Below are 16,712 nucleotides of genomic sequence, written 5' to 3'. Positions count from 1 at the left end.
GTTTAAAACACAGAGGCCAATATACACTAACGCGTCTATAGAGCTTTATTGTTCGGCTATTTTATCTAGCAAGCTACCGTGGTGTCTGACTAACTGGTGCTACTGTTGAAAGAAGAGTTCCGTCCACTACATTATACGTCACACTAACAGCATTACCTTAAATTCCCACACCGCCATCTGCTGACTGGAGTGGGTAACGCAGTTGAGTAAAATGTTTATTTTGTCAGACAAAAAGTTAAAGGGTAGGAATAAGGGACATCGCTGGTGCTAAAATATTCATTAGCCCCCCCTAAATAAATCAATATCAGTCAATATATTTTTTCTGTGATTTATTTTTTTCGTCAACCGTTCCATCGCATCTTAAACTTCTTACCGGGCGGCACTAGGACCGGGGAGGCTGCTGCTGCACTAGTGACTGTTAGACTTTCTTCAGCAAAGATGGCGGACAGAAATACGAGGAGAGAGGGGTACCCCTACACAGAACTGAACTGGATCAAAGATGGAGGACAGAAATACTAGGAGAGAGGGGTACCCTTACACAGAACTGATCTGGATCAAAGATGGCGGACAGAAATACTAGGAGAGAGGGGTACCCCTACACAGAACTGAACTGGATCAAAGATGGAGGACAGAAATACTAGGAGAGAGGGGTACCCCTACACAGAACTGAACTGGATCAAAGATGGAGGACAGAAATACTAGGAGAGAGGGGTACCCCTACACAGAACTGATCTGGATCAAAGATGGAGGACAGAAATACTAGGAGAGAGGGGTACCCCTACACAGAACTGAACTGGATCAAAGATGGCGGACAGAAATACTAGGATGGAAGCAAATGTAAGGGATTATAACATCATAACGAATCACGCAAAAACATGTACAGTTGACAGGAATGTTAGTTAATGTAGAGACAAACGATTATGCTTTTTTTATCGTAAAGTTCATTTACGAAAATTGCGATTTAGCCACCAGCTGACTAGCTAACATTAGCCAGCTAGCTGACTAGCTAACATTAGCCAGCTAGCTGACTAGCTAACATTAGCCAGATAGCTGGCTAGCTAACATTAGCCAGCTGGCAGACTAGCTAACATTAGCCAGCTAGCTGACTAGCTAACATTAGCCAGATAGCTGGCTAGCTAACATTAGCCAGCTAGCTGACTAGGTAACATTAGCCAGCTAGCAGACTAGCTAACATTAGGCAGCTAGCAGACTAGCTAACATTAGCCAGCTAGCTGACTAGCTAACATTAGCCAGCTAGCTGACTAGCTAACATTAGCCAGCTAGCTGGGCTAGCTTTTGTCATTCTGGTTGTTTTAGGGACTCCTGAAACAGCCAGCAAACCAGGCTGTCGTTTTGTGAAACAGTGGATGTATAGAATCTAGCTAGCTGAAGAATTTACTGTAAATTGAAGGTACAATTGTGTAAGCTTGCCTTGCTGATATTTGCCATGCAGATAGATGAAATAACGTAGCTAGCTATGTTCTTGCATATTGTGCTGTGGATGATTAAAATACCTGTATGACTATGGATGTGTAGCTAGCTATCTAGCCGATCTGTGTATGGACCCAAACGTTTGCTATACATATTAGTTCAGAACCTATGAACCTCAGCTATCATAGCCAGTTGTATCAACTTCAAAACAGCCTGAATGACATTAATGAAGCCTATGGATTGAGTAGAATATAATATCATGTTGTGCCAAGGATGCCAGTCGTATATACATGTAGTTATTACCATGCATGAGATCCCCACATTGTAGCCTGTACATTTAATATATTCACTGATCATGTACTCTACCTTGGCAAATAAAGGTGCAGTTTAGGTATAAATGTCTGAGATTATTTTTCAGTCATATCCAATACCAGGAGTATCAAATTCCAGTCTTTGAATGACGCTGTGTCTGCATGTATGTATTACAATTATACACTTCAAGTGTTTACCAATCTTGGTCCTGGGACATCAATGGTTACACATTGTAACTAATAGACTGGAAACAGGTTTTAACTAGTTAATTCATATATACAGAAATATAATGTTAAAAAACAGAACACTACACTTCCTATGCATCATGTAAATACTCTAACACTGGTTCATCTCAACATCTAATGCCCTTCATCTGCATTGATCTGATAAACACAGGATAGGTGGAGTATTTCATCACAATACACTTCATTTCAACCAGTAGAGAATGTGAAACGCTTTATTGAAAAGCTCATTATCCAAGTGTTATAAATACAAGTTCAATCTGTCCTTCAATGCACATCTGTTGTGCATTATAAAAACAGAGGAAGAAAGAGGAGGTGGTGAGAGAGGTGTAAAAGACAGAAAGGGAAAGAGGTAAGCACATAGGAGCAGGAAAGGCAGCACATGATTAATGAAACACAGTGCTACCTAAATATTCTCTCAGTTCATCACAATTACATAATAGTGTCTCTTTTCGGCCCAAAGGTTCTTAAAAGCAGGTGAGGTGGCGATGATGGGACTGGGGGTTGGCATCCTCTCACATCAAAACATATCTGCAGACGAGAGGCAGATGGAGAGAGAGAGCATGTTTAAACCTTGTGTTTTTATTTTTTATTCTAACATTGTTAGTCATCAATCAGGAGGTGAAATGCAAAACTGACCTTGGATCGTTAACTCTGGGACGACTGCATCTCTATCTGTATTTCAATGTAAAGCATCTCTTTAATAATACTTCCTGTATAATATAAACTGACCTGGGATCATTAACTCTGGGACTACTGCATCTCTGTCTGTATTTCAATGTAAAGCATCTCTTTAATAATACTTCCTGTATAATATAAACTGACCTGGGATCATTAACTCTGGGACTACTGCATCTCTGTCTGTATTTCAATGTAAAGCATCTCTTTAATAATACGTCCTGTATAATATAAACTGACCTGGGATCATTAACTCTGGGACTACTGCATCTCTATCTGTATTTCAATGTAAAGCATCTCTTTAATAATACTTCCTGTATAATATAAACTGACCTGGGATCATTAACTCTGGGAATACTGCATCTCTATCTTTATTTCAATGTAAAGCATCTCTTTAATAATACTTCCTGTTGACCTGACCAAGTGACCCGTCAGTGTGGTGTGGCCTCACCTGGTGTCCACACCACACTAAGTGGCTGCAGAGGACTTTATGCTGAAAAACATGAACGGACCCACAAGGACAAACAATACAGCGTAGTTATAGAAATAATTAAGTGTCTTACCATTCTCCATGGTTGGCCCTCTTGTCTGTTCTTTGAAGGTGGAAGGAGCCACAGTTATACACCTGAACCTGCTAACTGCACAACACAATCCATCGATCAGATTGATACATGAGTGTGTAGGTGTGGGTTATAGGGTGTCTAATTGTTCTACATTTTTTCAATATGGGTGATTTAAAATAGCCTGTTTTGTTTTTGTACAGACATCACACCCTTACCTAAACATCACCCTTACATGAGAAGTAGAAATCAAAGGGAGAGAAACTGGGAATTGAATAACTGCAGTTGACATAGCTCAGTAAATGGAAGAATACTCTTATTGCAATGTGAATGGCTCTTAAAAGAGCATTTGGTTGTGCATAGTGTAGTCTAGGGTCCTCGTGTCCATCCTCATGAAGTTACGCAGGACACAGGTAGCCTTCACACACCTGAATTCCTCCAGGAGGCAGTCCCAGATGACCCTGGTCACCCAACCTTGCAGTGCCCTACAAGGTAACTGTAGGCAATCGTTTTGAAGGAATCTCCAGTTACAGGGTCTCTGTAGGAATATGGAAGACAATGTAAATATTAGACTGTTACATCACCAGGTCATTGTGGATTACTAAAGTATAATATCCCTGATAACAAATCATGATAACATTGGATTGATAGATGCATGGGCACACATATGTACATGTGTAGCATGTGACAATAACAGGATCATATCAAGCATGGCATCACAAATGAATACATAAATACCACTTGAAGCTTGATGATGAGTTGATCATTTGAATCAGCTGTGCAGTGTGACGGCAAAAACAACAATGTGCCCCTCTTTGAGTCTCCAGGACTGAGAACCACTGTTCTTCATTGAGACCTCTTCATATGTAGACTGGCTTTCATAGAGCTCTTTATCTGAGAACAGAAAACCTCACAAGAAACAGACTTCATTATAGTCAAATTACACCACACTGAATATTATGTTACTATTATCTCCGTCCTCACTTCTAGGGACAGGAACTACACAAAAGTACCTGCCCTATCCAGAATAGCCTCCTCTCTCACTGACAGTGCTATCCTTTCACCCTCCTCCATGGCTGTTCTACATTTGGAGTTTGTTTTTTACAGTGATAAATAGATATCTAGCTGGTCAGATGTTAAAGAGGTGGTTGATCATCAGGAGTCTGATGTTAAAGAGGTGGTTGATCATCAGGAGTCAGATGTGAAGGAGGAGGTTGATCATCAGGAGTCAGATGTGAAGGAGGAGGTTGACCATCAGGAGTCAAATGTGAAGGAGGAGGTTGATCATCAGCAGTCAGATGTGAAGGAGGAGGTTGATCATCAGGAGTCAGATGTGAAGGAGGAGGTTGATCGTCAGGAGTCAGATGTGAAGGAGGAGGTTGATCATCAGGAGTCAGATGTGAAGGAGGAGGTTGATCATCAGGAGTCAGATGTGAAGGAGGAGGTTGATCATCAGGAGTCAGATGTGAAGGAACAGGTTGATCATCAGGAGTCAGATGTGAAGGAGGAGGTTGATCATCAGGAGACAGATGTGAAGGAGGAGGTTGATCATCAGGAGTCAGATGTGAAGGAAGAGGTTGATCATCAGGAGTCAGATGTGAAGGAGGAGGTTGATCATCAGGAGTCAGATGTGAAGGAGGAGGTTGATCATCAGGAGTCAGATGTGAAGGAGGAGGTTGATCATCAGGAGTCAGATGTGAAGGAGGAGGTTGATCATCAGGAGTCAGATGTGAAGGAGGAGGTTGATCATCAGGAGTCAGATGTGAAGGAGGAGGTTGATCATCAGCAGTCAGATGTGAAGGAGGAGGTTGATCATCAGGAGTCTGATGTTAAAGAGGTGGTTGATCATCAGGAGTCAGATGTGAAGGAGGAGGTTGATCATCAGGAGTCAGATGTGAAGGAGGAGGTTGATCATCAGGAGTCAGATGTGAAGGAGGAGGTTGATCATCAGGAGTCAGATGTGAAGGAGGAGGTTGATCATCAGGAGTCAGATGTGAAGGAGGAGGTTGATCATCAGGAGTCAGATGTGAAGGAGGAGGTTGATCATCAGGAGTCAGATGTGAAGGAGGAGGTTGATCATCAGCAGTCAGATGTGAAGGAGGAGGTTGATCATCAGGAGTCAGGTGTGAAGGAGGAGGTTGATCATCAGGAGTCAGATGTGAAGGAGGAGGTTGATCATCAGGAGTCAGATGTGAAGGAGGAGGTTGATCATCAGGAGTCAGATGTGAAGGAGGAGGTTGATCATCAGGAGTCAGATGTGAAGGAGGAGGTTGATCATCAGGAGTCAGATGTGAAGGAGGAGGTTGATCATCAGGAGTCAGATGTGAAGGAGGAGGTTGATCATCAGTGAACCTCTAGGATTGTGGCTGGGCTGGTGTTTACACTTCCAGCTTGGTCATATATTTTGATACATTGAATGTTGATATTGTGAACCTATGTTATATATTTGTACCTCCTGTTTCAGGAAGTGATGTCACTGAGTACTGCCACTATATATACCGTGCATTCGGAAAGTATTCAGACCCCTTCACTTTTTCCACATTTTGCTACGTTATTCTAAAATGAATTAAATCAATATTTTACCCTCAATCTACACACAATACCCCATAATGACATCACAATAGGTTAGCTAGCCAGCTATCTTCGTCCGCAGCGCCACCGTTCTCCTACTTAGTCAACAACTGCTAGCGAGCTAGCCAACTTCTACCGACTAGCAGCACTGTAGAAACTAATACATTACAACGGAACGATCTGATTAGTGTAGTGTTAGCTAGCTACATAGTTGTCTTTGCTGTCTTTGTATCTAAGATAATTGTGTAGTTTAGAGTAATTATCGAGGTTAGCTAGCCAGGTTAGCTTGTGTTAGCTAGCTACATAGTTGCCTTGTAAGGTGTAGCACTGAAGCTATCAAGGTTACCTGGCCAGCTACACTTTCAAACAAAGTCAACAACGCGGCCACTGCTAGCTAGCCTACCTTACCAGCCAGCAGTACTGTATCACTTTAGTCATTTTAGTCAATAAGTTGTCTTTGTCATAGTTTGTCATAGTTTGATAATTGTGTAGTTTAGAGTAATTATCGAGGTTAGCTGGCCAGCTATTTTCGTCCCCCGCGACGCCATTTCCAAACCTAGCCAACTATTACCGACGAGCAGCATTGTAGAAACCAAATACATTACAAAGGAACGTCTTGATTAGTGTTATGTTAGCTAGCTACATAGCTGCCTTTGTATCATGATAAGGTGTAGCACTGAAACGAGGTTACCTAGCCAGCTACACTTTCAAACAAAGTCAACAACGCAGTCACTGCTAGCTAGCCTACTTCACCAGCCAGCAGTACTGTATCATTTGAATCATTTTAGTCAAAAGATTTTTGCAACGTAAGCTAACTTTCTGAACATTCGAGACGTGTAGTCCACTTGTCATTCCAATCTCCTTTGCATTAGCGTAGCCTCTCCTGTAGCCTGTCAACTATGTGTCTGTCTATCCCTGTTCTCTCCCCTCTGCACAGGCCATACAAACGCTTCACACTGCGTGGCCGCTGCCACTCTAACCTGGTGGTCCCAGCGCGCACGACCCACGTGGAGTTCCAGGTCTCCGGCAGCCTCTGGAACTGCCGGTATGCGGCCAACAAGGCAGAGTTCATCTCAGCCTATGCTACCCTCCAGTCCCTCGACTTCTTGGCGCTGACGGAAACATGGATTACCACAGATAACACTGCTACTCCTACTGCTCTCTCCTCGTCTGCCCACGTGTTCTCGCACACCCCAAGAGCTTCTGGTCAGCGGGGTGGTGGCACTGGGATCCTCATCTCTCCCAAGTGGACATTCTCTCTTTCTCCCCTGACCCATCTGTCTATCGCCTCCTTTGAATTCCATGCTGTCACAGTTACCAGCCCTTTCAAGCTTAACATCCTTATAATTTATCGCCCTCCAGGTTCCCTTGGAGAGTTCATCAATGAGCTTGACACCTTGATAAGTTCCTTTCCTGAGGATGGCTCACCTCTCACAGTTCTGGGTGACTTTAACCTCCCCACGTCTACCTTTGACTCATTCCTCTCTGCCTCCTTCTTCCCACTCCTCTCCTCTTTTGACCTCACCCTCTCACCTTCCCCCCTACTCACAAGGCAGGCAATACGCTTGACCTCATCTTTACTAGATGCTGTTCTTCCACTAATCTCATTGCAACTCCCCTCCAAGTCTCCGACCACTACTTTGTATCCTTTTCCCTCTCGCTCTCATCCAACACTTCTCACTCTGCCCCTACTCGGATGGTATTGCGCCGTCGCAACCTTCGCTCTCTCTCTCCCGCTACTCTCTCCTCTTCCATCCTATCATCTCTTCCCTCTGCTCAAACCTTCTCCAACCTATCTCCTGATTCTGCCTCCTCAACCCTCCTCTCCTCCCTTTCTGCATCCTTTGACTCTCTATGTCCCCTATCCTCCAGGCCGGCTCGGTCCTCCCCTCCTGCTCCGTGGCTCGACGACTCATTGTGAGCTCACAGAACAGGGCTCCGGGCAGCCGAGCGGAAATGGAGGAAAACTCGCCTCCCTGCGGACCTGGCATCCTTTCACTCCCTCCTCTCTACATTTTCCTCTTCTGTCTCTGCTGCTAAAGCCACTTTCTACCACTCTAAATTCCAAGCATCTGCCTCTAACCCTAGGAAGCTCTTTGCCACCTTCTCCTCCCTCCTGAATCCTCCTCCCCCCCCCCCCTCCTCCCTCTCTGCGGATGACTTCGTCAACCATTTTGAAAAGAAGGTTGACGACATCCGGTCCTCGTTTGCTAAGTAAAACGACACCGCTGGTCCTGCTCACACTGCCCTACCCTGTGCTTTGACCTCTTTCTCTGGTGTTCAACCTTCCCAAGTTCTCTCACGTCACCCCGCTCCTCCGCTCTCTCCACTGGCTTCCAGTTGAAGCTCGCATCCGCTACAAGACCATGGTGCTTGCCTACGGAGCTGTGAGGGGAACGGCACTTCCGTACCTTCAGGCTCTGATCAGGCCCTACACCCAAACAAGGGCACTGCGTTCATCCACCTCTGTCCTGCTCGCCTCCCTACCTCTGAGGAAGCACAGTTCCCGCTCAGCCCAGTCAAAACTGTTCGCTGCTCTGGCACCCCAATGGTGGAACAAGCTCCCTCACGACGCCAGGACGGCGGAGTCAATCACCACCTTCCGGAGACACCTGAAACCCCACCTCTTCAAGGAATACCTAGGATAGCATAAAGTAATCCTTCTAACCCCCCCCCCTTAAAGGATTTAGATGCACTATTGTAAAGTGGTTGTTCCATTGGATATCATAAGGTGAATGTACCAATTTGTAAGTCGCTCTGGATAAGAGCGTCTGCTAAATGACTTAAATGTAATGTAAACAATAGCCCATAATGACATCACAATACCCCAGAATGACAAAGCAAAAACAGGTTTTTATAAATGTTTCAATTGTAACAAAAACAACAACTGAAATATCACATTTACATACAGTACCAGTCAAAAGTTTGGACACACCTACTCATTCAAGGGTTTTTATTTTTACTATTTTCTACATTGTAGAATAATAATGAAGACATCAAAACTATGACATAACACATATGGAATCATGTAGTAAGCAAAAAATTGTTATATAAATCAAAATATATTTTATATTTGAGATATTTTGAAGCAGTCACCCTTTGCCTTGATGACAGCTTTGCACACTCTTGGCATTCTCTCAACCAGCTTCATGAGGTAGTCACCTGGAATTAATTTCAATTAAATGTACATTTTTGGAATTTCTTTCCTTCTTAATGCATTTGAGCCTATCAGTTGTGTTGGGACAAGGTATGGGTGGCTCTCATGAGGATTGCCACAGGAAAGGAAGATCGAGAGTTACCTCTGCTGCAGAAGATACGTTCATTAGAGTTTTAACTGCACTTCAGATTGCAGCCCAAATAAATTCTTCATAGAGTTCAAGTAACAGACACATCTCAACATCAACTGTTCAGAGACTGCGTGAATCAGGCCTTCATGGTTGAACTGCTGCATGCAAAAAACACTGTTTACAAAAGCTTTGTTATTAAAGAACAAGAAAGCCAGCACACTGTTTACAAAAAAACAAGTTTTTCTTTCAAAAACAAGGACATTTCTAAGTGACCCCAAACTTTTGAACGGTAGTATACATCTACATGATGTATTGTTACACCATATAGGAGCAGTATAGACCTAGTCTGTTCATTATATACACTTACATTATGTATTGTAACACCATGTAGGAGCAGTATGGACCTAGTCTGTTCATCATATACATCTACATGATGTATTGTTACACCATGTAGGAGCAGTATAGACCTAGTCTGTTCATCATATACATCTACATGATGTATTGTTTCACCATGTAGGAGCAGTATAGACCTAGTCTGTTCATTATATACATCTACATGATGTATTGTTACACCATGTAGGAGCAGTATAGACCTAGTCTGTTCATTATATACATCTACATGATGTATTGTTACACCATGTAGGAGCAGTATAGACCTAATCTGTTCATTATATACATCTACATGATGTATTGTTACACCATGTAGGAGCAGTATAGACCTAGTCTGTTCATTATATACATCTACATGATGTATTGTTACACCATGTAGGAGCAGTATAGACCTAGGCTGTTCATTATATACATCTACATGATGTATTGTTACACCATGTAGGAGCCGTATAGACCTAGTCTGTTCATTATATACATCTACATGATGTATTGTTACACCATGTAGGAGCAGTATAGACCTAGTCTGTTCATTATATACATCTACATGATGAATTGTTACACCATATAGGAGCAGTATAGACCTAGTCTGTTCATTATATACATCTACATGATGTATTGTTACACCATGTAGGAGCAGTATAGACCTAGTCTGTTCATTATATACATCTACATGATGTATTGTTACACCATGTAGCAGCAGTATAGACCTCGTCTGTTCATTATATACATCTACATGATGTATTGTTACACCATGTAGGAGCAGTATAGACCTATTCTGTTCATTATATACATCTACATGATGTATTGTTACACCATGTAGCAGCAGTATAGACCTAGTCTGTTCATTATATACATCTACATGATGTATTGTTACACCATGTAGGAGCAGTATAGACCTAGTCTGTTCATTATATACATCTACATGATGTATTGTTACACCATGTAGCAGCAGTATAGAGCTACAGTAGCTGGCTACTTATTTATATGTTGTTTGACTGAATGAAACTGCCTTAAATGTGCTGTAGTAAAAAAAATGTATTCTCACTAATCAATCACCACATTCCTGTCTTTGTATGTCTCAATAGTATTATTTAATTAAATCCATGTAAAATAATCTTAGTCTGAAAATAAAATGTGATCCTCAACTGCGTTTCCCTCCAGTCAGCAGACGGCGATGTGCGTCTTTCAGGCGATGCTGCAGCGTGACGTATAATCTAGTGGACGGTTCTTCATAAACAGCTCGTCAACCACCTCGGTAGCTTGCTAGCCAACATAGCCGAAAGATTCAACCTATTTATACACTTTCGGTCTATATTACCTACTGTGTTTTAGACACACTTCTGTCGTATCTACTTGTTAACCTATTTAATTTAATATTACGTTATTGTTTATTAGTCAGCTATAGTAGCTGGCTGGTTAAGTTAGCATTAGCCTAGCCGCTAATGATAGCTAGCTAGCTAACATCCCCGAACATGAGCTCCCTAAACTACTCTCCTCCTGTTAAAGAAGAGGAGGTCTGCTGGACGGAGAAAGAAGCTCTGGGGCTGAACATTGTAGTGAAAGAGGAGAAGGAAGAGGAGGATGTTACAGTAAAACAAGAAGTAGAGGGTGAGGCTGTTACAGTGAAAGAAGAAGAGAAAGACGTTTCAGTGAAAGAAGAAGATGCGTTCAGAGTGAAAGAGGAGGAGGATGTTACAGTAAAAGAAGAGGAGGAAGGGGAGGATGTTACAGTAAAACAAGAAGTAGAGGGTGAGGCTGTTACAGTGAAAGAAGAAGAGAAAGACGTTTCAGTTAAACAAGAGGAAGAAGAGGATGATGCTGTTTTTGGAGTGAAGAAGGAAGGAGAGATTACTGTCACATTGGAAGATGAAGAAGAGGAGACAGGAGATCTGAGTAACACCAGTAAGTACCGCCTTCAATTAGTTTTTATCTTTGGATATTCGGAGTTGGCTCGTCAATACCTCTTCAACGGAGGGTCCTGGGATGATGACTGATATGTCTAGAATCAGACGACTTAGAGAACAAGCTACCCCTTGTTTTCTCCGTTCTGTTTCCAAAAAGTGACTTAACATATATATTTGAGAAGGGTCTATCTGCTGACCGCAGACTGGGGGGCCACGGCATGTAGTGATTTTAATGTAGTGATGTTTTACTACACACCGTGCCCCCCAATAGAGCCATGTGAGAGTTGGGTTGGCTACACCAAAGATTATGGATATACTGACAAGATGTCTCTCCGCCCTAACAAGGGGAGTCGTTGTCCACAAAGCTGCACTGTGGGTTGTCTATCTCCCGCCTATCCTGTCTTTGGATTGGTGGATACATGTTATTATTGTAATCTATTGTTTATATTCTATGAGGGTTGTTGTCGTCAACCGCCTGTATTCAATGGAGAGAGATGCTAAGCTACTAGCATGAATATGCATAGCGATCTGGAGACAACTCCTATAGTGTTTTATCAAAGTTGTCGGTATGTCACGTGTCCACATAACTTAATCATTACGAAACTTCTGTTAGATCAAGTAAACCTCACGTAGCAAATAAGCCATTCATTTTGTTGTTGACCAAATTCAACACTTTCCACATTGGGTTGATAATTGTTTCCACTTGGATACAACCTACTGTAACCTACTGGCATGACCTAGAGAGATACAACCTACTGTAACCTACTGGCATGACCTAGAGAGATACAACCTACTGTAACCTACTGGCATGACCTAGAGAGATACAACCTACTGTAACCTACTGGCATGACCTAGAGAGATACAACCTACTGTAACCTACTGGCATGACCTAGAGAGATACAACCTACTGTAACCTACTGGCATGACCTAGAGAGTTACAACCTACTGTAACCTACTGGCATGACCTAGAGAGATACAACCTACTGTAACCTACTGGCATGACCTAGAGAGATACAACCTACTGTAACCTACTGACATGACCTAGAGAGTTACAACCTACTGTAACCTACTGGCATGACCTAGAGAGATACAACCTGCTGTAACCTACTGGCATGACCTAGAGAGATACAACCTACTGTAACCTACTGGCATGACCTAGAGAGATACATCCTACTGGCATGACCTAGATAGTTACAACCTACTGTAACCTAATGGCATGACCTAGAGAGATACAACCTACTGTAGCCTACTGGCATGACCTAGAGAGATACAACCTACTGGCATGACCTAGAGAGATACAACCTACTGTAGCCTACTGGCATGACCTAGAGAGATACAACCTACTGGCATGACCTAGAGAGATACAACCTACTGTAGCCTACTGGCATGACCTAGAGAGTTACAACCTACTGGCATGACCTAGAGAGATACAACCTACTGTAGCCTACTGGCATGACCTAGAGAGATACAACCTACTGTAGTCTACTGGCATGACCTAGAGAGTTACAACCTACTGTAACCTACTGGCATGACCTAGAGAGATACAACCTACTGTAACCTACTGGCATGACCTAGAGAGATACAACCTACTGTAACCTACTGGCATGACCTAGAGAGATACAACCTACTGTAACCTACTGGCATGACCTAGAGAGATACAACCTACTGTAGTCTACTGGCATGACCTAGAGAGTTACAACCTACTGTAACCTACTGGCATGACCTAGAGAGTTACAACCTACTGTAGTCTACTGGCATGACCTAGAGAGTTACAACCTACTGTAACCTACTGGCATGACCTAGAGAGATACAACCTACTGGCATGACCTAGAGAGATACAATCTACTGTAACCTACTGGCATGACCTAGAGAGTTACAACCTACTGTAACCTACTGGCATGACCTAGAGAGATACAACCTACTGTAACCTACTGGCATGACCTAGAGAGATACAACCTACTGTAGCCTACTGGCATGACCTAGAGAGTTACAACCTACTGTTACCTACTGGCATGACCTAGAGAGATACAACCTACTGTAACCTACTGGCATGACCTAGAGAGTTACAACTTACTGTAACCTACTGGCATGACCTAGAGAGATACAACCTACTGTAACCTACTGGCATGACCTAGAGAGATACAACCTACTGTAGTCTACTGGCATGACCTAAAGAGATACAACCTACTGTATTCTTTCTACCAATTGATTGGTTGAAATTTTATGACGTGTATTTGTTCATATAGACACACCCCATGTGTTTAATAAAATCAACTGTATGTGCAGAACTTGAACTGAACTGATGCTTCAAGCGTTTGATTAAATAATTAACACACACAAATTACTTGACGAAGCCAGAGGTCAATATAACCAGAAGAAAATAACCAATTCCCCACCTGCTGCTGGCCTTCGTTAATTCTGACGTTATGCTCCTGAAGTTTCCGGTAAAATAGGCAAACTTTTTCCATTTCCGTTTGAAGTGCCAATTTATCTTACCATTTCTACCGATCTGCGTGCCAGTTACGAACGAGGTACAACACCTGTTTGGCTCCGCCACTTCCTGGGTCGGTGAAGTGAGGTATTAAATTTAAGGATTAAATCATTTAAGGAATATATCCGAGTCTCACGCTCATCACCTGTGGAATGCGGGGCTTCGAGCGAGGTGTGGATTTAATAGTATGTTGTACCTAGTTTCCCTCCTTCAGGGAACAGTAGTTATAGTCATAACGTTAAGCTTGTCATATGATGAACTTTAACTTAAATACTGGATCTTGCTGTGGGACAGTTTTTTTGTATTCAGATCTCTGAAATGCTCTCTAACTACGTAACATTTAGTGTCTCCTCATGTTACGCTGGGAAAACAGTTTTCATGGGCACAGAAATCCTAAATCATTTCAGTTTACTAAATCCAATGGTTCTAACCGAGAGTCACCTTAACTTTATTGACAACTCCCAAATGGATACTGTCATTAATGCAGTTCTTCAATATTTACACATAATACTTAATACTGTAGCTGTTTAGTTACAGTCACATGTTCAACTATCATCAGCTGATCCAGGAATTCATTTTCTGCATGCCAGTCAAATGTAGTTCTTAATTCATTACACCGGTAAAGACAGTTATGCCGTGCTCCACGTTGGATCCAACATCCCTAACAAATTGATGTTCATAATGTTATTGTCTACTTGATTTACAGTAGGGTCTTGTTAGTCCGTTTGGAAACGGAGATACTTAGCTCATAATGTGTAGAGAACTGTTCCTTGGTGGATAGGCTATTGTACAACACACAGAGCTATTTTCCTTTATTCAGGACATTTAGAATGACAACACATTACAGAGTAGCCTAGTGGGATTATTCACAAAATTATCTGGTGATCAGGTTATGAATTGTCATGACAAAGACATTTTAGTCTCCTTGTTTCACCTAAAATATTAAATTATTTATAGTCCTAGGTCTATGTTATTGTTAGGTGAAGTTATGGGTCCTACAGTAGGTCTATGTTATTGTTAGGTGAAGTTATGGGTCCTACAGTAGGTCTATGTTATTGTTAGGTGAGATTATAGACCACATACACTTAGTGGACAAAATCTCATTGTCAGGCTGATGGAAAACTAGCCAATGATCATTTTACTGGTTGAAGTCATTTTTAAATATAAAGTAGTACATTTTTGACAATAACACAAACATTATATTAAATCAGACAAACCCTCCCCTAACCCGGACGACGGTGGGCCAATTGTGCGTCGCCCCATGGGCCTCCCGGTCGCGGCCGGCTGCAACAGAGCTTGGACTCGAACCCAGAATCTCTAATGGCACAGCTTAGGCCACTTGCTCACCATTTTTGCTCCAGGCAGATATACTACATCCATAACTAGCGGTTTCTGCATTAGCAGGGAGGTGTTTCTGCAATCAAATTGTGTGCGCATCGCCCTTGTCGCAATTTTAGCAAACACAGAAAGGTGCCTATATTTGAGAACAAAAGTCGCCTGGCACACTGCTTAGGAGTTCAACACCTTTTACTTATTTCTAGTTACTACTAATGTGAAAACAAGACTAAATATGACTATTGTTGCTCACTTGACTGTCTTAAGACAATTGTCAAGTAATTTTAACATTCATTACAGACGTCAATTGTTGTAGAGTATCATGGCTACGCTGTTGGCATCACCTTTTTCAGTGGATTTCTGCTGTTGTGAGCCTTTAACTATCTGTCTGACTTGTTCACACAGGAGAGAGACGTGACTATCATGGATCCTCTGGGGAGACTCAACATCATGATGCTAACGAGGCAGAGACGAGTTTGTCCAGATTCTATCACCTCAAGAAACACCAGCAGAGACCCACAGGGAAGAAATCTATCTGCTGCTCTGACTGTGGAAAACATTGCAAATCTTCATCAGAACTTAAAATACACCAGCGAACACACACAGGAGAGAAATCTCACCACTGTTTTGATTGTGGGAAGAGTTACTTAAGATTAAAAGCACTAAAAGTACACCTGAGAATTCACACTGGAGAGAAACCTTACAGCTGTGATCAATGTGGGAGGAGTTTTACTACATCTTTCTCTCTGACTCTACACCAGAGAATACACACAGGAGAGAAACCGTACAGCTGTACTCAATGTGGGAAGAGTTTTACTCAGTCAAGCAACCTGTTATCACACCAGAGGATACACACAGGAGAGAAATCTTTTAGTTGTAATCAATGTGTGAAAAGTTTTATTTCATCTAGTTACCTGACTGTACACCAGAGAACACACACAGGAGAGAAACCTTATAGCTGTGATCAATGTGGGAAGACTTTTATTTCATCTTGCCATCTGACTAGACACCAGCGAGTACACACAGGAGAGAAATCTTATAGCTGTAATCAATGTGGGAAGAGTTTTACTACATCTGGCTATCTTACTCTACACCAAAGAACACACACAGGAGAGAAACTTTATAGCTGTGATCAATGTGGGAAGAGTTTTGCTGCATCTGGCTCTCTGACTCTACACCAGAGAAGACACACAGGAGAGAAACCTTATAGCTGTGATCAATGTGGGAAGAGTTTTACTACATGTGGCTCTCTGACTCTACACCAGAGAAGACACACAGGAGAGAAACCTTATAGCTGTGGTCAATGTGAGAAGAGTTTTACTACATCTGGCTATCTTACTCTACACCAAAGAACACACACAGGAGAGAAACCTTATAGTTGTGGTCAATGTGGGAAGAGTTTTACTACATCTGGCTCTCTGACTCGACACCAGAGAAGACACACAGGAGAGAAACCTTATAGCTGTGGTCAATGTGGGAAGAGTTTTACTACATCTGGCTGTCTCTCCAGA

General features: G+C 42.3%; 2 protein-coding genes across 2 annotated transcripts in view; both read left to right on the top strand.

Annotated features, from left to right (window-relative positions):
- LOC115149597 (NACHT, LRR and PYD domains-containing protein 12-like) overlaps positions 1-16,712 on the top strand; it is a gene marked incomplete at both ends in the record, with an annotated part of 397,095 nt that overhangs the window by 126,648 nt on the left and 253,735 nt on the right. The gene's annotated exons all lie outside the window — the stretch shown is intronic.
- Positions 15,870-16,601, top strand: LOC115148386 (zinc finger protein 2 homolog; the record flags this gene model as incomplete). Its single annotated transcript, XM_029690285.1, has 1 exon — positions 15,870-16,601. A coding segment is annotated over one exon (732 nt), but the record flags the coding sequence as incomplete, so codon positions are not given.

The sequence above is a fragment of the Salmo trutta genome, chromosome 15, assembly GCF_901001165.1.
Source record: "Salmo trutta chromosome 15, fSalTru1.1, whole genome shotgun sequence".
In the NCBI taxonomy this organism is placed as follows: domain Eukaryota; kingdom Metazoa; phylum Chordata; class Actinopteri; order Salmoniformes; family Salmonidae; genus Salmo; species Salmo trutta.
This window is presented reverse-complemented; position numbering and strand designations above follow the sequence as displayed.